Source organism: Mya arenaria, chromosome 1 (genome assembly GCF_026914265.1).
Source record: "Mya arenaria isolate MELC-2E11 chromosome 1, ASM2691426v1".
Lineage (NCBI taxonomy): Eukaryota > Metazoa > Mollusca > Bivalvia > Myida > Myidae > Mya > Mya arenaria.
The window spans coordinates 36,346,963-36,371,003 of NC_069122.1; the positions used below are offsets into that span (position 1 = coordinate 36,346,963).

The 24,041-nt window shown below is 34.3% G+C and overlaps 1 protein-coding gene across 1 annotated transcript; it reads left to right on the forward strand.

Moving 5' to 3' along the window:
* LOC128238807 (ATP-binding cassette sub-family B member 6-like) lies at positions 1-23,753 on the forward strand. The gene is made up of 18 exons (XM_052955070.1): positions 1-132; positions 799-1,338; positions 1,700-1,838; positions 3,337-3,526; positions 4,075-4,194; positions 4,693-4,795; positions 5,639-5,728; positions 7,053-7,174; positions 7,663-7,772; positions 8,382-8,447; positions 9,404-9,618; positions 12,229-12,378; positions 13,073-13,130; positions 14,146-14,250; positions 15,215-15,389; positions 18,384-18,496; positions 19,752-19,915; positions 21,582-23,753. The coding sequence occupies exons 2-18, from the start codon at positions 839-841 to the stop codon at positions 21,742-21,744; spliced, it is 2,583 nt and encodes an 860-aa protein (XP_052811030.1). The 5' UTR covers positions 1-132; positions 799-838; the 3' UTR covers positions 21,745-23,753.
* Positions 23,754-24,041: the final 288 nt, after the last annotated feature.

Consider the following 24,041-nt stretch of genomic DNA (forward strand, 5'->3'; position numbering starts at 1 on the left):
ATTCAGGACAGGAACCAGGGCTTTAAACATAACATGACTTTCAAGTTAACATCTAGCCGGTATCTTCGCGAAATATTGATGCCAGCTTTAATTCCGTTCGTGTAGCACCTATAGCTCCCCACACTGTGTTAAGTAAGTCATTGTCTGAGAGTACCAATTAATCCTAATAATCGAGCTATGGATATACGGTCAGCTGATTATGCAATTTGCAAAATTGATGCAAAATGTCCTGACTCCTGTACCAAGCTTTACAGTTCTAGAGTTGAATGGAATTTAAAGCAAAACAATGACATGTCATAGGCCAGATATAAATAAACTGCAAAAATGCTTTTTTTCATCTACAATATGGCATATTTTATTGCTGGAGTAGAACGTGATAGTTTTCAGGTCCATAGTAAGGGCAAATTTTGAACTATGCAGATCAATGACAGACAGCATATTAACCCCTTCACCCCCTACCCCCCCCCCCCCCCCCAGCATATTAACCCCTTCACCCCCTACCCCCCCCCCCCCTTCGGTTTTATTTGAAATTCGGGGGTTTGGGTAAAAATTTAATTAAATTTTTGAGTACAGTCAGCTATGCGCCTGGTTTTACATAATGTCATTGTCAATGAATTATAATTGTCATAGTTTTTGTTCCAGATTATTTTTTGCAAGTAATCAGATATAATTAGCCTGTCAAACAAATAGAATGCAGTATTCAATAAAGACTGAATACCAGGCAGGATATAACATACCAGGCAGGATATAACATTGTTCTTAAGCAGAGTGTATACCAGAATTATTTATTTATTTCAGGATTTTCCTTCAACATAAAACTGCCTGTCATTCATCCAAAATGTTGAGTTACTGCCATAATTGGACAAATAATTCTGAGCTTTGGGTTGACAATGGATTTAACCAATGTCTCCTCAACACCGTCACTTCATCTATTGTCTTCGGGTTCCTTCTTTTGTTTGGGTGCCTGCAATGTTCGATGTACCGAAAATATGGCACAAACATGGACAAGAAGTATGTCAACACAAACTTTGGATCAGTTTTACAGATATTTCTGACTGTGATGCTAGTGTTGGAATCGCTGGGTCACATTGTGACAACAGATATGATGAAAATCAAAGGTGGTGTGAGAGGGGTTGATATTTTAGTTTTTCTCTGTCTCTTTATTTCCTGGACTGCGACACTACGGATATTAGGCCTAGAACGTAAGCAGCTACTCCCAGCATTACCGTCACGGAGACACGGCCTTGTTTTGCTTGTGTTCTGGACTCTGGCTTTCCTAAGAGAAAACCTTGCCTTCATTTCTTGGTGGAGCCATGACTGGTGGTGGTACTTGAATAGGTAATTAAAAAACACTTTTTTATTGTATTAAAAAATGATGAAATCAAAATTGCAAAACAGCAACAACACTTTTATCCCAATTATGTGAGGGTTGGCTGGCGTGCTGAAGTATTGTGTTTGTTAAGTTATTGAAAAAAAAGTTTTAAAAATGTTGTTCTTGTTTCACTACCTTCTAAAGTAAATGAAGACCCGAAAAGGCCTGACCAACCATACATGTCATGAATAATTGTGTGACTTTTGACAAAGATGTTTTTATGTATCATCATGCAATTGTTGATAAAATGTATTTCTCATTCAAAACAATATTTGTATTACACTATTTCTCATGCAGTTTTGAAGAAATTCTCTTATGTCTTTCTAGTCCAGCTGACCATGCAGAGTTTGGTCTATGGGTGGTGAGATACTCTTGCACGGCCCTACTGTTTGTTCTGGGACTAAGGGCCCCTGGATTACCCACAGATGGGTACAAGGCACTGCTGGATACCAAACATGGAAACAAGGTAGGTTGACGGTTGTGATGTTCCAATGATCGATTGTAGTAGAAAATTGATTGGTTGGGCCTCAAATCGGCAACAATCAATTGTATTTTGTCATAATCGAATGATTCAGCTGCCCCGTTGTTTTTCTTCTTTCCTCTCATTTTTTGCATTTGGTTTATTTCCGGCAATTTTCTCCGTTGTGGTCATAATGTGTATATGTATTGTGTTCAGTTGTTATCGATAACAATATGGCTGAAGGCAGCAACAACACTTCATAACTTCAAACATACACATAACATAGGCATAGTTAAGGAATATGAGTTATTGTACATGAATAAAACTACAATTAAGGTATTTCCAAAAAGCGATTGTACTATTGATAATCTGTTTCTTTAATGGACACAATTATCGATAGTCAAACTGAAACTGATTCCCAACACTAGTTGAAAGCCAAGTTAACTGTTTTATTACAAAGTAGTCCATTTTGTTTTTACGTTTAATGATTTAACAAAGTAGTCCATTTATACATTTCGTCAATAAATAAGGAATAAACATGATCATAATGTACCCTAAACATGATACCAGACCTAGAGCCAAAGTGGGATATCATCTCAGTTAACTGTTCAATTATCACAGTAGTCCATTTTTTTTTTTACATGTACATTCAATTATTTAAAATTCAACATTCAGAGCTGCTTGGCCATTTTTAACTAAAACAACCTCGGATGTAGATCTACAGTTTACATACTCAGAAATCGGTATGTTTAAGTCTGCTGCAAGAAGATCGCGTAGTAATTTATTTTAGCAGTTAAACTTAATGACTTTTCTCTTGGGAATCTTAATTATGTTTCCAATAATACACTTCACTGGCAATCAATTTAAACTTAGATCAACAAATTTGTATTTATACAAGCTAAAACAGTACATTTAATTAACGATATAATTAAAAAAAAAAAACGATTACTTCTACTGATGTACCAGCATACATCCGTGGTTGTTTTCGATGACCGAGGAGTTCTGAATGAAAATTCAAATGATTTAACAAGCAAAATCAGGGATGTGATTTGTCCGCGGATTCGCGGAATTCCGCGAATCTAATGGCCCCAGAGATCCCCCCCCCCCAAAAAAAAAAAATAAAAAAAAATAAAAAAATAATAATAATAATATTTGGATGCTTTCAGTTTTTAAAGTTAATATTCAAGTTTGCTTCAAATTTAAAGTCAGGAGAGCCCTCAAAAGAGCTTCTAAAAAGCCATTTTTTCTTCTACAGCAGTGCGCTTTTGACCACAAGAGCGGCCCATAAGCCCATGGCAGAAAATTTTTCAGCCTTCCAGCTGCCTGGTCAATCAAATCCCTGAATATGTATATACATAATCACCATGTACACTAAACATCATTGTAGCATTTTTATGCTCAGTTTGCTGTCTTTTTGATTAGGGAACTAACTTGACTTCGATCTGGAATATTACGGATAAATTGAGGATAAATTTTTAAAATTTTCTAAATGTAAATATTTCAGGAGAAGGGTGAAGGAGCGTCTCATGAAGGCTCCACTTGGAGTAACGTCCTAAAGAAACTGCGACTGATGACGCCGTATGTGTGGCCAAAAGGGAGTTGGTGGAGGCAGCTAATTGTGGTTCTCTGTCTCGTTATACTGGGTGCTGGTCGCGGGATTAATGTGTTTGTGCCTATTTACAACAAGTACATCGGTATGTGATGTTTAATTGGTATAAAAACATGTTTTTCATATTTGATATGCAGACAATTTGTTCAAAGATTTTATGCTATTTTACAATGTTCCTATGTTAAAGCTGCACTCTCACAGATATATATATATATACCATTTTGACAACTTTGTTTATTTTTTGTCTTGGAACAAGCCAATTTTAACGAAGATGCATGAAAACCAGTTGTACAAGACTGCTGACAAAAAAATTAGATTGCAGATTTTTACATTTAAGTTCAAAAATTAATGTTTTATGCGTTCTTCTTAAACTGTTAGTAACTGTTTAAGCCATAATACATTAATTTTCGAACGGAAATAGGAAAATCTACAATCTGAATTTTTGTCAGCAATCTTTTATCATTGGTTTGCAGATATTTATTCAAAAAATTGCTCTTTCCAAGACAAAAAATTGTACAAATGGTATATCTGTGAGAGTGCAGCTTTAAAAAATGCTCTTAATTAATATGTGGGAAAAGATTATTGCAGCTAACTGATTTGTTAAAATAGACCAAATATTTTGTTATTTTTCAGTTAATAGCCTGACGATCGTCCAATCAAGTTCAGGCCTCTCTTTAAGGACGGGCCCTGAGTTCCGTTGGGATTATATTTGTATCTACAGTACCCTGCTCTTTTTCAAGGGTAGCAGTGCAGGTCTGGTATTAATATTTCTAAGAAAATATTTATGTATTTTCCTATTCCTGATGTTCAATATAACCGGCGTGCAAAATCTTTACCATGGCCATAACTCAAAATATTCACATAAAACCATGAACACATATTACAAGTGACTATTTGTATGTAAATAACAATTTTTAGCAAGGCCCATAACTCAGACTCAAAGTTTGTTGAGTTTTGCAACTGAATAACTGAGTAAAAACAGATGGGCAAAAGCAACCAGTTTGCATGCTCTTTAACAATCCTAATTAAATAGTTAAATGTGCATTTTGCACTGCATTACACTATAAATTGAATATGATATCCACTGATAAAATTGAGTAATTTATAAACTTGAAATGGCTTAATTTCAAATATGCAAATGAGCAATGGAGAGCACATATTGTAAAAAAGTCATTTTATTCTTGATATCCTGAAAATTGAATGCTTAACTTAGTTCCCTTATTCACTGCTGTAATGTTTTGTGGATACTAGGTGGATCAGGGTTCCTGAACAATATGCGGACGTTCCTATGGATACCTGTACAGCAATACACAACACGACGTGTGCAGGTTAAGCTCTTCTCCCATCTTCACAGGTAAGACTCGACAGTACGTAGTCAATCCCTCTCATTGATCAGAGTAACTTTCAGGAAAAATGTTTTTCTTGGCCCCAATGTAAGTACAAGTATTGCAAATCATTAGTACCGTAAATGACTGGGTATTAGACGCACTTTTTTCCCTCAGATTTTGATGCAAAAAAATGCCTGCGTATAATACCCAGTAACAATTTTTTGAACTTTTTTTCTGAGGTCAATTTCAAGCCGAGAGTTTGTTTAGATTTATGTAGAAAGGGATGTTACTCACGTCATATTGATCGAGTATATACGGGTTAAAACGGCAGTTGAAGATCGGGATACGGTATATCGTAAGACGTTTATAAATATTTATTAGAGTAAATCTAAGTTTCTGAAAGCTTACAACACATGAATGTTCAAATCTTGCCTTTGAAAGTTGCCGACTTTGAGCACAATTTAACAGAAGCCATTTTGAAATTGGGGCTGGTATTCAATATTAGTCTTAATTGGATCTAAGAACGATGTAGCTAATCAAATTACTTGTTATTAATACCTGACCAAAAGAGTGAATGAAGTCAATGATGCATGACCATAAGATTAACTTAAGTTGTATATTGAATACCACCCCAGTATTTAGATGAAAAAATAATTAGTTTTGCATAATGCAATTTTAGTTGCCATGCCAATTGAATAGAAACAGAGATAACAACATATTACTTAAGGTTCAATTTTGGGTTGTTTCTCGTCAGTTAATAGCTTTGCATAGCTTATTTTCTCTCTTCTTTCCATACCAACTAATAATTACATTGTGAACTTGAACTTGCCAGTTATTCAAAAATACCTAGTGATCATTTTCTGTTTCAGTCTGTCTCTAAGCTGGCATTTGAAACGGAAGACTGGGGAAATTTTGCGAGTGGTTGACAGAGGAACAAACAGCATTAATAACCTCCTCAAGTATGGAAAATGTTCACTTAAGTTTGAAAAAGGTTTAAAATGTTACTGAAAAATGAAAAAATTTAGTGACAAAATATTGACAAGAAAAGTGCAATACTATATGCCTCTTTAAAAAAAAAAGGACCTCTTATAGTTTTATTTGTTGTTATCAAGTGGATGTGTTTGGGGAGTAAAGTATGTTGTACTTACAATAAATTTGCAAGCCATTGTCCAATCATCACTGAATTTGGTCAGAATGTGTATTGACATTATATCTTGGACAGGGTGATAACCAGCCATATCGCTCTAAACACTTGATAGTTATCGCCCTTAAATTATAGAAATTGCCCATAATTAGTCTCTCATGATTACTTTAGAAGCTTTTTGTCCAATCACCGCCAAATTTGGTCAGACTGTGTTATGGCATTGTATCACGAACAAATTTGATAACCAACCATATTGCTGTAGTCATTCCAGAGTTATTGCCCTTTAGTTATAGAAATTGGCTCAAATTGTTTTGTTTAATGAATAAATTTTGAAGCCTTTGTACAATCTTCACAAAATTTGGTCAGAATGCTTTTGGGAATAATATCTGGTAAGAGTTAATTTAACTACCATATAGCTTGAGTCAATCAAGAGTAATTGCCCTTTAATTCTATAAATTACTTTAATAAAATTTGTCTTGTCTGATCAATAATTTGAAAAGCCTTTTTCCAATCATCACCAAATCTGGTCAGAATGTGTATGTGCAGAATATCTTGGTCAAGTTGAATAATCAACAGAGTTATAACCCTTTAGTTTGAAAAAACTGTCTTTACAGTGTCTGCTCTCTACATTTTGCCTAGATGTAAAACCACTTATCACCAAACTTGGTGTTCTTAAATTAAGAGGGGTTATTTTGTGACAGTGACACTCAAGTACTTATTGCAAGTGTTAATACTGTTAAGACCTCTTGCTATCTACCACCTTGATTTCTATGAAGCAATCCTGTAACTGGTTATAACCTATTGTGTTATAAAGTTGAATTACCGGATTCATGTATTATGGTTTAAAGAAAAAAAAGTTATAAATTGAATCTATAGTCTTCACCAAATTGCAATAAAGCGGAATTTATTAAATATGTCTAATGTGAAAAACGACAATTGTTAACTTTATCCATTTCAAGCTAATTTGTTGTTGATATTCTTATCAAACTGTAATTAAAGTATCGCAAACAGACTATGGTATGCATAATTATTTGACATTCTAGTTATGTGATATTTCAAATACTCACTCCAAAATCAACGTTGTGAAAGCAGTTGAGTATATTTGTATATATTTGTCATACACATGTTCTTCATTTCAGTTATGTGATTTTCCAAATCCTCCCCACCATAATCGATATTGTGATAGCGGTTGTGTATTTCGTCACTGCCTTTAACTACATCTTCGGGCTCGTTGTATTCCTTTGTATGGTTTTGTATTTAGGTAAGATGTTATTTTGTCACCTGTGAAGTCCTCAAACTTTGTATGAGCATTGATCATGGTCAGTATTGTGTTTGGGGTCAGTAGATCAAAGATCAAGGTGATAGTGGCCTATATTAGATAAATGGTTTCTTTCTAATCATGAACTCGTAAATGATTTCTTTATACTGTTTATCAAAACACTTGATCCTTAGGGGCCTCAAAGGTAGAAAGATTATTGATCAATGTTAGCAGATGACCCCAAGTTGCCAAGGGTCACCGATGTAAGTGTTTAAAGTCAAAGGTTAAGGTATTAAAATTGGTTTGTCAACTTTTGGCAGCCAACAAAATTGCACGCTGCCGACAGGTGACTCATTCAATTTGTGAATTCAGAGAAGTATATTTTTAATGAATCTGTATTGGATTTAAAATCCAGATATCAAATGTTTAGACCAATAATTTTAAGTTTTATTTATAAATTTTTATTAAACCTCGGTGTTTAATTTTTCCAGCTATCACAATTTTCATTACTGAATGGCGGACCAAATATAGAAGGGAAATGAACAAGTTTGACAACGAGACCAACGCTAAGGCTGTAGATTCCTTGCTGAATTTTGAAACCGTAAGTGTTTGGTGTTTTAATGAGAGAATGGTTTGTTTGAAAATAGTTATTTCTCTAAAATGTGTAGGACATAGGGGTTTGCTAAGAAGTTATAATTTTTAAAAAACAAAAACTGAATTAATTTAATTTGTTCAATGATTCTAAATATAGTATTGTTGAGTTACACATGAAGTTATTCACATTGTTACTACCAGAAGCAACATTTATGATATGAAAATAATTTTATTATATATAGAATGTTGTAAGATAAGTCATACTTATGGTAAGTTTTGACATCCAGTTTAATCTTACACATTATTGATCCCAACTTCCCACGTCATATCCCATAAGTATTAAGCCAACATATCTTAGAGCAAAAAAAGAAGAATATTTGAGAAATATATATGATAAATATTTATGACATATATATGTACTACGTTCATGCCATATGAGCATTATTGATTGTAATTCATTAAGTGTCTGTTGGTGAAATTTGATTTCAATTTTTGCATTTTATCTGTAATTATGTCATAATGTGTAATAATCTTCTTAAAGTAATGTTTTGTTGTTGTTGCTGTTCCTAAATAGAAAAATTACAAATATGATAATCAACACATTTTTACTTTGCAGGTAAAATACTACGGTGCTTCAGAGTTTGAGATTAACAGGTACAACAATGCAATAATGGACTTCCAGGTAATTCAATTAAGAAAGGACATTTTCTGGATTATGTGACTTACCTCAGGCCTAAAAAAGTATGATTTCTGGTTTGGGTAATCAAACCCTTACCTACAGAACGGGCACCAACTCCAACGTTTTAGTAGTCCGTCAGTTTCTTTTTGTCCCTGTTTTAACATGTCGTTTAACCCTTAGGCTGCTGATGGCGATTTTAAAGGCTTTGCAAACAGCTTGGAACCAGACCAGACGCCGAGTAACTCGGCGCCTGGTCAGGTTCCAAGCTGTTTGCCACTCAGTCAATATATGCCCAAAGTTTTAAATAAATTGAAAGTAATTTAGAATAAACCAGACGACATTTTTGAGCAGACGACAATTTACCCAGCATGCAAAGGGTTAAAAAGCAATATAGTGAAGATTACTTTTACACCCTTCCCCAATGATGACAATACAGTTCCAACATAAAGCTTAATAATAGAAAAAAACTACATACCCTACCTGTTTTTTGAAAAGATGTAACCCTAACCACGTGTAAAAATGTTTGACCTTATAAGAATGTTGACAATTTTACAAAATTTACTCCCTAAATTAATCTCCCAGCTATTTTTATTCTTTGTTAAAGAATATGAACATACAGCAAAGGTATACGAAAGTTGTGCTAGTATTTCAATTGTATCTAGGCTATAATGTTGTAGGCCGCTGAATGAGTTTCTATCAATAAAAGAGAAGTTGTCATCCGAAATAGTGTTTTAAAGCATTGTTCCATCATAGTTTGTTTATGCTATTTTAGCTCAATTGTAAAGGCAGGTGAAAGCTAATTGTTACTTGAAAGCTGATACGAACCACTCGAGACCATCAGAGGACGAGAATGTTCCCCTGGTTGATACACCCACGCCTTTGGGTGAGAGGCTTTTACCACTAGGCCACTTATATATGATATAGCTGCATAATGTTCTTTCACATTTATTTTTTTCCAGAAAGCTGAATGGAAGGCTACGGCATCTCTCAACCTTCTTAATACAGCCCAAAATATTGTCATAACGGGCGGCGTGCTTGCGGGCTCTTTGCTGTGTGCTTGGGCAGTTGTTCATGAACTAAATGGGCTCCATCTTACAGTGGGCGACTATGTTCTGTTCGGGACCTACATTATACAGCTGTATGGTCCTCTGAATTTTCTCGGCACATACTATAGGTGAGTTATTTAGTGGCCTGGAGAGTTTCTTGGTTTGTATTTCGGACATCTATCTTGAGGGATTAACATTGTACAGCCATATGGGCTGCTTTCCCTGGCTTGACACATTAATTGACCATAGTTTGAGGGTTTAGTGTAAATGGAACATATAACGAAATAACCTTATGATAAGTAACCTGATGGGCATGAACTATAGCAGGGGAGCATTGCTTAAAGTGACACTCTTATTCAAAATCAATACATACTAGGGATGCAAACGAATATTCGAATTATCGAATATTTGATCAAACGTTTGGTATTCGAATGGCAAAATTGGTATTCGAATATTCGAAAAAAAATGTTGAATTAATAAAATAAAAAAACCTTTGACCTACAAGGCTGCAATTGTGTATTTAGTTCTTTTGTCATGTTTTTACAATGATTGGCCCCTAATGCCAGAGGTGTGAATGTGATGACAATACGCTAAACACGCGTCATATGTCATTTAGGGACATAGCGCCGGGTACTATAAAAAGTCCCCGTAATTTTACAACTTGCTATTGGACAAGTGACACCAATGCCTTTGCCAATTAAGGATTTAAGGAAACGGCCTTCACACTAATGTGCTGTCTTGGTTCACACTGATGTGCTATCTTGGTTCACACTAATGTGCTGTCTTGGTTGCAGATTAAGCTATGCAACATTGCTCAAATTGCCGTGATACTATGTATGGCATTTGCTACAATAATGCAGATACATGTATGTGCTGTTTTCCATGTTTCGATGCACTGTTCTTGCTTTGAAATGTTACTGTATAGTATAGCGTTTTAGGATATATTGCCTCTATTGATGTAGAAGAATCAAATTCATAAATGTTTCGTTTTATCATTTTACTAGTTCCCGAGTTGGTTTGGTAGGTAGAGGTCTATCCCAGAACGAGACTGCTCGTCCTACGGAAAGACCCTCCATTGGCTCATTACGCCATATGATTAGGAATCCATCTAATTTCACATTGTTTCACAATATGAAGGCAGCGGAATTATTCGATTTTGATTTTTGATTGTTCATAATGAATTACCGTTTTCTATATAAAAATGGGGAATTTCAGAGACTCATATGGGGAAATAAGGGTCCGCCGCGCGTAGTTGCTACGACAAAGAAGGATCAAAATGAATTGGCTATTACTTAAGCGAATGATAATAATAGTTTAATACAACTTTGCAAAGATGTATTTTGGTTATCGAATATTCGAATATTCGATTGAAAGAATTACCGAATATTCGAATATCAATTTTGCCATTCGTTTGCATCTCTAATACATACACATGTATAACAAACATAATTTTTGAGTGATAAACCTTTATCTTCTTATTAAGTAATGGCATTTATGGAAAATGTTAATTACTGATATTAAGATTATAACTGTGTATTTTATAGCTGAAAACACAATTATTATGTGATTAGTAAGTGATCAAAGATTTACTGTGATCTTCTATCACTTATAAGGTAGAAATACCTTGTGTTTTCTGCACCGTTCTTTAAAATTAAACACAGTATCCTTCGTGAAAACCATTGTTTTTGACATTCATTCATCCTTCTTGTTATATTAAAAACAATTGTATCAATTCTGGTAAATCTTATTTGGGAGTATGAGTGCTTTAAGCTGTTTTCTATTGAGCGCTCGACATTCTAAACCTTTGCAATGGTATGTCAGCATAGAGTGCTACCTGAGTTCCCTTGGCTGGAATTTTGCTGCCTCATTAATAGCACTATTTTGATTCAGGTCATTGCATAGAAAACCTGCCAATTAAAAACATGTTCACTTTCTCCAGGAGGGGCTCAAACTGTCACGCTATCTTTCTATTGGTGAATAATTTTTATACTTTTAACCAGGAAGTGCTATTATAATTCAGGTCCTTGCTTTATATGAATAGGACTAACAGAGTGCATGCTATATGGTACATCATGCTTGTGCAACTTGCCACTGAGTTTTCTATGATACGGGTAATGGCTTGAGTATTATGGGGCAAGGAAGTTTGACTTGTCTCTTTGCTTAAAGAAAGCTATTTATAAAAATTATTATTAGAAATATGTTTGAAAAAAGTGGAGGTTTTAATATATGCTTTTATATGCGGTGTTAACACCCACCTGTAGAGTTTAACACCCGCCTGTAGAGTTTAACACCCGCCTGTAGAGTTTGTTTATATGCCTGTCTAGGATGGGTAGTATGGTTAGATGATATAGCCCTCAGATTCTTTGTGCTCCTCAGAAGAAGTTAAATCTAGATATTGACTGAAAATAATTCTTGACACCATACCCTAAACAATATCCACATTTTAAGCACATCTGGCCAAATATAGCTATATGTTGAGGTAAAATGATAGGCTTTGTATTGTCCACAGGGTTAGAGGTGTCACTGTGCAAAATTGCCTTATCCAGGACTCTAAAAACAATCAAGACTTTTAAGCGAACTTTAGAACCCATATTGCCAGAGACAATAGCCTTTTGTGTAGTAGACACCATAACTCTGGCTTTATTCATTATTGAGTTATGTCCCTTTTTACTGAACCAGCCCCCAACCCCACCACCACCCAATGAACTTCAATTGCTATGCTTTCATTTTTATTTCAGAATGATCCAGCAAGCATTTATTGACATGGAGAACATGTTTGAACTACTAGAAGTCGGTATGGAAATTCAGGATGAGCCCAATGCTCCTGATATGCAGATACGATACGGAGAAATCGAGTTTAAAGATGTGCAGTTTAGATACGAGCCAGCGTAAGGAATGAAGATTTTAAACTTTCAGTTAAAAGAGTGACGAGACATGTTGTATTAAACCCCAAAAAGGAATAAAGGAATGCTTTTTTCTTTATGCTTTCCAGTGGTCTATATGAATGTAATACTTTTAAATGAATTTCTCTCGTGAAGACAGAACTGAATTGATAATATCTTCATGAATGACCTAGCTGGTGAAATAAGTTTATCTGGGGTTGTCATATAGAGATTTGCGGTTGTTTTGGAATAACATTGACGGTATCAAACTGTATTTAGCTAATCTTTTTGAGAAAAAAGGAATGGTACATATTTTGAAAGCCTTTGTGTCCCTGTTAGCTGTTGATATAGCCTGTGTACATTTTGGCAATGTGACATCAAGTGCACAAACTCTAACTTTGGCCATAGCTTAAAACATTCAAGATATTGTAATGAAACTTGGTAGACATGTTGCCAGAAACAGTACGCTTATGTTACTCATGGCCAATAACTTTGGCATTAATTACTGTCCGGTTATTCCTCTTGATGGAGAAAAAAAGTGGAGCATTAGAATTGGCTTACATTGCTCTTGTTTTTTGCCAAAAGAAACACATCTTTGCCTCAATATCAGGATTTATCTGTATTAACTTATAATAATACAAAATATCGAAGATAAAATTTTGTATCCTGCAATGAATTTTCCACTTGTGTGCATTTTCAGCAAGCAGATATTGAAGGGCATAACATTCAAAGTTCCAGCCGGTCACACATATGCATTGGTAAGATTCTATTATTTTATGATTGATATTCATCATGGCATCTTAACTTTAATCTACCATTAACAGTATTCTCAATATGGACCGTCTGCTGGCCATAATGGAAGGTTTAAATGGAAATTGGGTTAATAGTTCAAATTCGGAAAAATAAGTGAATTTTAATTGGAATAAGTAGTAGCTGGTTGATTACTTTATTATTTGAGACAGTTCAACTGAAACTTATTGAGAACCCTGCATTAATGTTGTGGTCTTGTACAAGCAAAAAAAGGCAAAATAGGAATCATTTACCAATAAAAATGTGATGATCTGCTTTGTGCATCATAATTTTAATTTTGCAAAGCCAAATGACTGAATATCCACAAGGTAAACTTATAAAGATTGACTGAACAAATATGCTACTAAGATTCAGTGAAATAAATGTCTTAGGAGCAATCTTATCAATAAAGTCTTATAGTATGTTTCATCTTCCAAATTGTTTATTCCCTGACAAAATGAGTTATATTTTGAAAGAAAAGGCCAGATATCTTAGAATTTACAAAATAAAATCTTAATTTGATTTCTGACACTTACTCCAACTGAATTACTTGATGACACATTATGTTTTGGATGCTTGTTAATAAGACGGCCCCCATGGTTTAGGATTAGCTTTGAGTACAGCCAAATTATACCTAGAGCCATGATTAAGAACAGTCTCAAGTTTGAGTTCAGACTCGAGTGGCAAGACTTACAATCTTTATTTCATTGTAACTCTCCTTCTAATTGAGAAATAATTGTAAATTTGCTTAATTTAAATATTATTATTATTATTATTATTATTATTATAACTATTATTACAGTTATTTGCAATTATTTACATTATATTTATTTTTGTAAGATTAATGCAATAGAGATGATTTATTGTAGCTTTCTAAAAGTGCTTTTCTGTGTCTGAGTCTAGACTTGGACTTGAGACCGTTTGTAATTGAGTCCAGGGTATACCTCGGAATAGTTTTTAAATCTTGATGAATATCTTCCCCAGGTTGGCCATTCTGGAAGTGGTAAGAGCACCATCATTCGACTGTTGTTCCGGTTTTACGACATCGAGTCAGGCTGTATTCTTATTGATGGGCAGGACATAGCTAAGGTAACCTCAATGGTTGAAAGAGGCACAAGGCTTGTTACAAGTTAGTTTTTATGGCAAATTATAACAATTTCTGGCATGTATATCCAAAAGTCTATTTCAATGACCGTAAGTTAAAGTGACACTCTTATTCAAAATCAATTTAATACACAAACATAAATTTTGAGTGATAAACCTTTAACCACTTACTAAACAACGCATTTAAGGAGAATATTACTTACTGATAACAAGATTATAACAGTGTAATAGCTGAAAAAGCAAGAGACAGTAAATGATTGGTGAGTGCTAAAAGATTTACTTTGATTTGCTATAGACTCAGAAGGTAGTAATATGCGTATTTTCTGCACCTTTTTCAAAATAAACTTGGTATCCTTCATAAGAACCATTGTTTTTGACATGTATCCATCCTTTATGGTATATAGAAACAACTGTATTAGTTGTGGTAAATCTTATCTGGGATTAAGAGTGCATCTTGAACATATAACAGGTTTTCATTGAGTATTTTCATTGTCTTATATATAATTTAGAGCTGTTCATTTTTGCATACAACCCGTCCCAGGAAGGTTCTTTCAAATTTGACCATCCACATAGTGAATTTTGTTTAGACTTTTAAAAGCCAAAGGGAAATAGTAAAATTCCCATATGGAGTTTTTTTCATTTTGCCCTCCTGGGTTGATATGTATTTTTAATGAACCAGACCTATTCAATAAATGAGGCAAACTGGATTTTGATGTATGAGTTCTAACACATGTTTCAACTGTTTTGATTCTTCATAAGATAAAAAGTTAGGTAAAAAAAAACACTTGCTTTAAATTTTGTGGATTTTATTTTTCAATTTAAGCTAGACTTAACACAAGTGTACCTTAAACATTGTCTTAAAACAGTAGTTGTCTTCTTCCTCTCTCTGCTGATCTTAGGATATCATTGCATGTACTAACATGTCAGTCACTTCTTCAACTTTTCACAGGTAAAGCAGGAGTCATTACGAAAGGGTATAGGTGTCGTTCCACAAGACACAGTATTATTCAACAATGACATCCTCTATAATATCCGTTATGGCCGTGTCACCGCAGAGGACGATGAAGTACATGACGCAGCAGACGCAGCAGACATCCACTCCAGGATTCTCACATTTCCTGCCAGTAAGTTACTGTCTGTTGTTTTAACTTCATGAATTAAAAACATGAGTGAAATAATTATTTACCTATATTTGCCACTCTCTCTTGTGATGTTTTAGAGGTATCATCACTGTCATACACATACCAGTACTTAGTGGGACTAGACACAAGATGGTCCACAATTAGGCAAATACAGTATTTCCACAAAACAAGCCCAGAATGGTCAATGTGAGCTAGAAGGAGGCCAATGATACATCATTTTACATGATTAAAAGATTAAACGCAACATGTTGCTGTGTCATCTGAGTTTCCACATTTAGCAAAAATGCATAATTAAAGGGTCTAGACACCAGATGGTCCCATAATCGGATATACAGTATTTCCTCAAAACAAGCCTAAAATTGTCAATACAAGCTAGTATGTGGCTGATAATTCATCATTTTACATGTTTTAAAGAATATAATTTTAGTCAAGTTCATCCAAGGAAGTGCTATCTTTACTGTATGGTTTGTTTATGATACATATATAACATACTATATTTAGTACACACCGTCATGAAAACAACATGATGATCAGTCTGTACGAAAGTTCGTCGTACCTCGGCTCCGCAGCTATATTGTAGGCCCGCGTGTCCAGCAATAATTTGGGGGAAAAATGATAAGATAAATATGTGTTAAATGTGTATCATGTGAATTTTATTAACTAACCTTTGTTTACTTGATCAAACCAATTTAATCAGGGCGTTTATCGACCCGAGCTCCTCAGGTTTTGATGCACAGAAATTGTAAATGACCCGAAAATGACGCCTCATAAATGTGTAATATTATTCATTTGAAAGGAGCCGCAAGGCATGATCTAAATGCCTTTTAAATCAATTAAAGTCAAGAGCAATTAACACCCGAAGTGACAACTGATTATCGATCTGGAATCTGAACGGTTTCCATGTTAATTAGCAGCACTCAAACTCAATGACGTGTTAACTCCGCCCATTATGCAAATTAACAGATACCTTCGGCTTTTTCGCTTAGTACGATGTTTAACCACCAACCGTGCTTAAATATATTTTGTTCTGTTCTTTTATACCATGTCTATTTCAATTTAAATAATAATAATATATATATTTGTATTAGTTTTTAATGTGTAACAGAAAAAAATAAACATTTTTCGTAGCACATGGTCTAAAAAGTGCGGGAAACAGGTGCACGCTTACCTTCTGTCAATTTTAATGCAAGTGAAAGAAGAACGCGTAAAACGTTTTCAGTGTACAGTAAAGTTCTGTAATATTATAGATTTATTATTGTTTTATTGTTATGCCATTAAAAAATAAAAATGATGTTGCAATATTGACAATAGGAACGTTGAATGTTTTTGTTTGCTTCTGGACAAAATGAAAAACATGAAAGTAAAACTGAAAATAGAAATGAGAGATGTCGGTGCAACTCAACAATCGCTGTTGCTTGTAGGATTTTGACAAGGATGCATAGGGTAACATAAAGAATAGTACATACAATAGTAGAATTGTAGGATTCTGATGCACAAGGGTTACATGCATAATATCTGTTTTCACTGAACATGCATTAAATAAATAATACGTTCACAAGTGTCAGAACATAATTTTCCATGTTTTGACCCTGGAAATTTTTTAACCACCTAAGAGCAGGAAATAAGACAACAAGGTATAGTCCAGTGCTCCAGCTAGGCCTATATAGCAGGGTGTGGCACCCTGCTGTACTTTTCCAGCCTTCTGCTGCCTTTTTACCACACCCTTCTGTGCCCTTTTTTTTGACAGAGCAAAATTTCAGAAATTAAAGTGTACAAAATATACATTATTTTGCCAGTAAAAATAACAGCTTAGGTGTTCATAACAAACTTATGATTACTGTAGTATTGAAAGTAGTTACTACACATACACATTAAGAATTGAGCAATGGCCCTTGCAGTTATACCCCATTAGGGCTCATTCAATGCGCATCAAAAGTGCCCTTTAATAGCCTAGCACCCTACCCTTTTCAAATACTGACTGGAGCACAGGTATGATATTAAGTTATATTGATAATAATTTTTTTCTTTTACTTGAGATTTTTCTAGAATGAAAAGTGGATTAATACAGCTGATCCTAATAAAACACTAGATTTGTTTGGGTTTTTTTATTTCAGTTTTGGACGTATGGATAATCATGTACCTTGCAATGCCATCTTATGACAGATGAGAACTATAATTTATGAAGAAAGACCAAGTATTTAGAAAAAAAAACCAATGACACTTGAAGATCTGATATTGACTCTTGAAAATCAGATCTCAAGAGTCATTGACTTGGATTTTAGACACTGTTGGAAGCTCTGACTTTCACTAAAATGTACATAAAATTTTTGTTCCTGCAAAAACTGGTCCGGTCCTGCAAGGTAGACTGTATTGCAGGACCTCGTGTCCTGCAATGTGATAATGACTTTCGTACAGACTGGATGATTAATACACACAATAATCATATTGAACAGAAAGCAACAGTGGCAGATCCAGGAATTTATAATTGAGGGGGGTGGGCACAACCATCAAACCCCCTCAAAACTTTTATTTTGCTGAAGTATTGAAATGACACATATTAAATCATTGATGCATTGCAACCCTCCATTCAAGAATTCTTTTATAGTTTACATCTTTACATATATATATATATATATATATATATATATATATATATATATATATATATATAATAAATTATAAAAATCAGTATTTTCATTGTTAAGGTATAAATTTACGGTTAAAATAAACTTCATTTGCCGGCTTACTGGGGACGGGAGGCATAGATCCTTGTGCCCCGCGTTAGATCCACCACTGATCAGCAATGTATCAGTGCTAAACAGTCACTGGTAAATGAATAGTCCACCAATTCTGGAAACATCTATTAATGTTCCATGTACTTTATAGAGAAAAATAACATAAGCTTTAAGAAGTTTACACTCTTAGTTAATCTATTTTATACCTCATTAAACAAACAAAAAACTGTTTATTTTCCAGAATATGAAACAGTAGTGGGAGAGCGAGGATTGAAGTTGAGCGGTGGGGAAAAACAGCGGGTTGCCATAGCGAGGACACTTCTGAAGGCCCCAGCTATTGTGTTACTAGATGAGGTGGGTGCAGTTGAAATTTGAGTACTGTTACTTGGTATAAAGTGATAAAGTATACATTTGGCCGATTGTTCAGAATCTTTTTAAAGTTAGCAACATTGTTAATGTTATCAGTGTTTACTTTCAACTCTTAACTACTGTGGCAGTTTCATAGATATACTTGCGATCTGCTGTATGTCTTGCCATATTTGAGACAACTGTTAAAGTATATTTGTATATATCTCGCCTCCAACATAAATGACGCAACGCCATTGGTCCAGGACTGGTCATGTAGTGACCTCATATCTTTCCATATTGGGTCACCAATTTTATATCGTACCAAAATGGCGTCTATTTTCCGATTCAGATGAATATTCCGATTAATAAATTAAACATTTAAACATGTAAACAGGTTGTTGACAGGATATAAATGTTACCGGGTCTAAGTAGGTGACCGATATGGGATATGCAGGGCGGAGGGAACCATATTTGGGTTCAAGCTTCGTTCTCACATGATGTGGTTTTCTTTGCCCCGTATATCCCATATCGGATCACCTACTAACCCCGTAACTTATAACATTTAAATTCATTTGAACATCATCAAATATTTACCATTAAAAGTTAGCAACATTGACATTAATCACACTGTTAACCTTAAACAATGTTCTGAACAATCAGCCTAATGTTCTTTACTATTTAGCCAAGAACTTTTAAGAAATCCTGAAAAACCATTAGGTGGAAAACCATTTGATATTGAGCTTTTTCTGAAGAGCATTCAAAAAGCAGATTAAGTCATCCTTATTCATAAATGAGAGATATTATAGCTCATCTCAGCACAACTTGATTGGGAGTCACTTTGAAAAGTAAAGTAGGTGACTAGCTGTTAAGCTCTTGTATCAGAAAAAAACACTGATCATTGTAGAAGGCTAAAAGCCAGGAAATTTATCTGGTTCCTCATTAACAGTTTGCTTTAGATATTTATTTATTTTTTTAAATCTTGGAGTTTATGAAAAAAATCATATTTTCATGTATCAAGCTCATTTTTTGTCTTTTATGTTTGTAGAGTTCCCGTAATTAAATGGCTGCTTTATAGCTCTACCCCGTTACATACCCCAGTGTCACTTAAACAAAGTTTTGAAGTCAAAGGTGGAATTTTACCCCATACCCTTCAATTACTGGTGTTTGTTATAGGTATAAAAAGAGATCACTAGTGTTAGTTGTTTGTATATAGCCCATGTGGCCCTCATTGTTCTGTATCACATATTTTCTCTCTTCTTAGGCCACCTCTGCTCTCGACACCAAGACGGAGCGAAACATCCAGTCGTCCCTTGCCCGAGTGTGTGAAAACAGGACAACCATCATTGTAGCCCATCGTCTGTCGACTATCATACACGCTGACCAGATACTTGTATTGGACGAAGGGGAGATCATTGAAAGGGGAACGTAAGTGGTCGGATTAATGTAATATTGTAATTACTTTGGCCCATTTTTATAAACATCTTTTAGTTATATCTCTGATTTTTTTCAAGAGAAAAATAATCATAATTATAAGCATGAGCTCAGGCCAAAATCTTGAAATGTGCAACATCAAAAAACAGTTTGAAATCTTGAAATTTTCAATTTGAAATATGTTGAGATATTTTGTGTTAGAATACTATTAATTCTGTAATCACTAATGGTCATGTTAGATCCAAGCTTATATAGCTTATCTCATACAATAATCACTAGTGGTCATGTGATATCCAAGCTTATTTATTGGATATTCACTAGTGGTCATGTGATATCCAATTTATTTCTTGGATACTCACTAGTGGTAATGGGATATCCCAGGGTAATCATTGGATAATCACTAATGGTCATGTGAGATCCCAGGGTAATCATTGGATAATCACTAATGGTCATGTGAGATAACAGGGTTATCATTGGATAATCACTAATGGTCATGTGAGATCCCAGGGTAATCATTGGATAATCACTAATGGTCATGTGAGATCCCAGGGTAATCATTGGATAATCACTAATGGTCATGTGAGATCCCAGGGTAATCATTGGATAATCACTAATGGTCATGTGAGATCCCAGGGTAATCATTGGATAATCACTAATGGTCATATGAGTTCCCAGGTTAGTCATTGGATGATCACTAATATTCATGTGAGATCCCAGGTTAGTCATTTTATGATCACTCATGTGATATTCAAGCTTATTAAGGTTATCTAATAGGATATTCACTAATGGACGTGTGATATCCAAGCTTATTTATTGGATACTCACTGTTGGTCATGTGATATCCCAGGTTAGTCATTGAGTAATCAGTAATGGTCATGTGATATCCAAGCTTATTAATTGGAAACTCACTAGTGGTCATGTGAAATCCCAGGTCAATCATTGGATAATCACTTATGGTCATGTGATATCCCAGGTTAATCATAGAATAATCACTAATGGTCATGTGATATACCAGGTTAATCATTGGATAATCACTAATGGTCATATGATATTCAAGGTAAATCATTGAATACTCACTAATGGTCATGTGATATCCCAGATTAATCATTGGATAATCACTAATGGTCATGTGATATCCCAGATTAATCATTGGATACTCATTAATGGTCATGTGATATCCCAGATTAATCATTGGATAATCACTAATGGTCGTGTGATATCCCAGCTTATTTATTGGATACTCACAAATGGCCATGTGGTATGCATGGTTAATCGTTGGATAATATGAATAATCATGTGATATTCCAGATTAATTATTGGAAACTCACTTAAAGTCATGTGATATCCCAGGATAATCATTGGATAATCACTAATGGTCATGTGAGATCCCAGGGTAATCATTGGATAATCACTAATGATCATGTGTTTCCCAGGTTATTCATTGGATAATCACTAATGGTCATGTGATATTGGTCATGTGATATCCCTGGTTTATTATTGGATATTCACTAATGGTCATGTGATATCCCAGGTTATTCATTGGATAATCAGAAATGGGTATGTGATATCCCAGGATAATTTTTGAATGATCATTCAAGTAACTGTAATACTGATGTTTATATGGGAACTGTCCATTGTAATGAACTTAATTGTATTCCAGTCATGAAGAACTTCTATCCAGTGAAGGTATCTACCATGAAATGTGGCAACAACAATTAACAAAGATGGAGGAAGAAGATAATGGTGCCAGTAATGGTGGCGATGATGATGGAACTGGTGGTGCTGGTGTTGTTACTGTCGAACAACATCATAGTGTTAACTAGTCATCTTGTTCTCAGATCTGTGTCAATGTGATATATGATTGTGTTAGACAAAATATAATGCAATTATTAGTTGAGTGTATGTCTAAATGCAAAACAATAGTTTTTTAAGACTAAATGCAAAATAGTAGTGTTGCATTAGTATGAGATTAAATACACTTTTTAATGCTAGACTAATGAGAAGAAAAAGGTTTGTTAAATTAAATGTAAAACAAAAGCAAGATAGCTCTGTGTTAGATTAAATGCCAGTGTTTTTGGGGGAACTATTTATACTGCCTGTGCCTTGCAAATTGGGGGAAAAAAATGAGCTTGGGAAAAATACAAAATCAGAACAAAATAGCAATATGTATTTTCGATGTTTTATGCCGCAAAACTCATTTTCTTAAAGCGTTAGTAAAGCTTTTATTCACAAACTTTTCAATTTTCAAATGTAATTATTAAAAACTGTGAGCTGATATTTTGTCACTGGTCTTATCACTAGTTCTAGATATTAACGCAAAGATTGGTTCATTTCAAGACAAAAAAATAATGCAAAAAGTTCTCAAAACAGTCCATCTGTGAGAGTTCAGCTTAAACAGAAAGGTAGTATATTCTCACCAAAGATTTGACCATTTTTAAAATAAACTTCTGTCAAAAAGTTATTCATTCTTATTATTTATTTATACCTTTAATTTTCTCTTGCAGTTTATTTCATAGAAAATGGTATCTTAAATTTAAAGATATGACTATATGCCAGTTGAGTAACAATAAAAGACGGGTATCACACATTTTGGTTAGTTGAACAATGATTTAACTGATTCTGATTTACATCTATGTTAGTAAACTACCATCCTCTGCACCCTAGCCTATCATAACCTACCCCGGTATATGATACCCTGGGCAAATCAGCTGTTAAAATCTCGTACTCATGAATAATAAATTAGGTGAAATCCTGCCGCTTGATTGGTCGCATGAGACACACCTCATGCGGTGCAGAAATGGCCAAGAAGTTACAGATGTAATCTCAGTTCGAAATAATCCAATGAGATCACGGCTTACAAATCGTTTTAGGCAGGATATTGTTAAATATGCCCATAGCTCTTCACAATGGGGATTCTTTCCTTTTTGTTATCGGCTGTTTCATCGGTCGGAAAATGCTTATGAATATTCAAGATTTACGAAGTTTCCCTAGCCAATTTGCCCAGGGTATCATATAGGTTATGATACGCTGGGGTGCCGAGGATGGTGAACTGCTTGTTTTTGTGTGTTTTTTGAAGAAAAATAATGCCCTTGTATCTCTGCAACAGGAAGATTCAAAGTTTAAATTGAAGATTTTCCTGAAAGCCTTTGAAGAAAAGCTGATTTATTTGATGTGTTGTTTGTTTATGATTTTTTAATGTAGGTCAAGTAATCTTTATTGAGGATTTAGTTTTGATTTAAACTGTCCTTAAAAAAATGGTTGAAATACTGTTGTGAAAGGTTTTTCATCTATACTGTACATAAATGTTGTACTATTGTAATGAATGGTTGTGTCCTCATATCTTAAGGAGCATTATTTTAGTTTTTTGCAGTTGATATGTTTAATAATGGCTAAAATGTCTTGATGTGAGATTAACAGCATTGTAAACTATTTTATTTTCATATGTTTAAATAAAACAAGCGAAGTTGAAACATACTCAAGTGTTGTTGGAAATCCTACACATCATCAGTGTTTTAATGGAACTTCCAAAGTAGTAAAGATTTAAAAGTTTACAACAATGACATTTTATCATCAATGTAAACCTGTTCAACCAGTTTATTCCTGTGCATACATTTACATCTATATACCCTTTTACATTGACAGTATGATTTCAGAATAAAAGTTATGAACAATATTCCCTTTAGGCTTTATCGATTTACATGTAGTTACCCACATATCATGTGCTCATAAATTAAATTTGTAGACTTTGTCGTTTAGCCTTAGTTAAGTTGTTGTATTTAGGACGTTGTGAAAAATACTGTGATGTTTGTGATATTTTGACGGGAAAAAAAAACTGAAAAAAAGATGTTGTTTTTCATAATTGCTTGTTCAAGTAATGGCTTTGCAATATAGCCATTTACTTTATCCTGTTTATTTGGTGACACAGCCATTCTTATTCTATATTACATACATGCCATATCCCCCGGCGGGGGGAAAAATCCCCCGGAATTTCGATCCATCCGCCGGTCTCCCGGAGATAAAAATCCCCCGGAATTATAAAAAAATGAAGAAAAAATACTATTTTGGAAGGAAGAAATTAATAATATTTATTCTTTTCTCTTATTGTCTGAAAGTCATCAAG

Bases quoted from the DNA above. Each gene is read 5' to 3' on its own strand.
- LOC128238807 (XM_052955070.1), top strand. From the start codon at position 839: ATGTTGAGTTACTGCCATAATTGGACAAATAATTCTGAGCTTTGGGTT. The intron at 1,339-1,699 runs GTAATTAAAAAA...ATGTCTTTCTAG, and splicing joins TGGTGGTGGTACTTGAATAG to TCCAGCTGACCATGCAGAGT. The intron at 18,497-19,751 runs GTGGGTGCAGTT...CTCTCTTCTTAG, and splicing joins CTATTGTGTTACTAGATGAG to GCCACCTCTGCTCTCGACAC.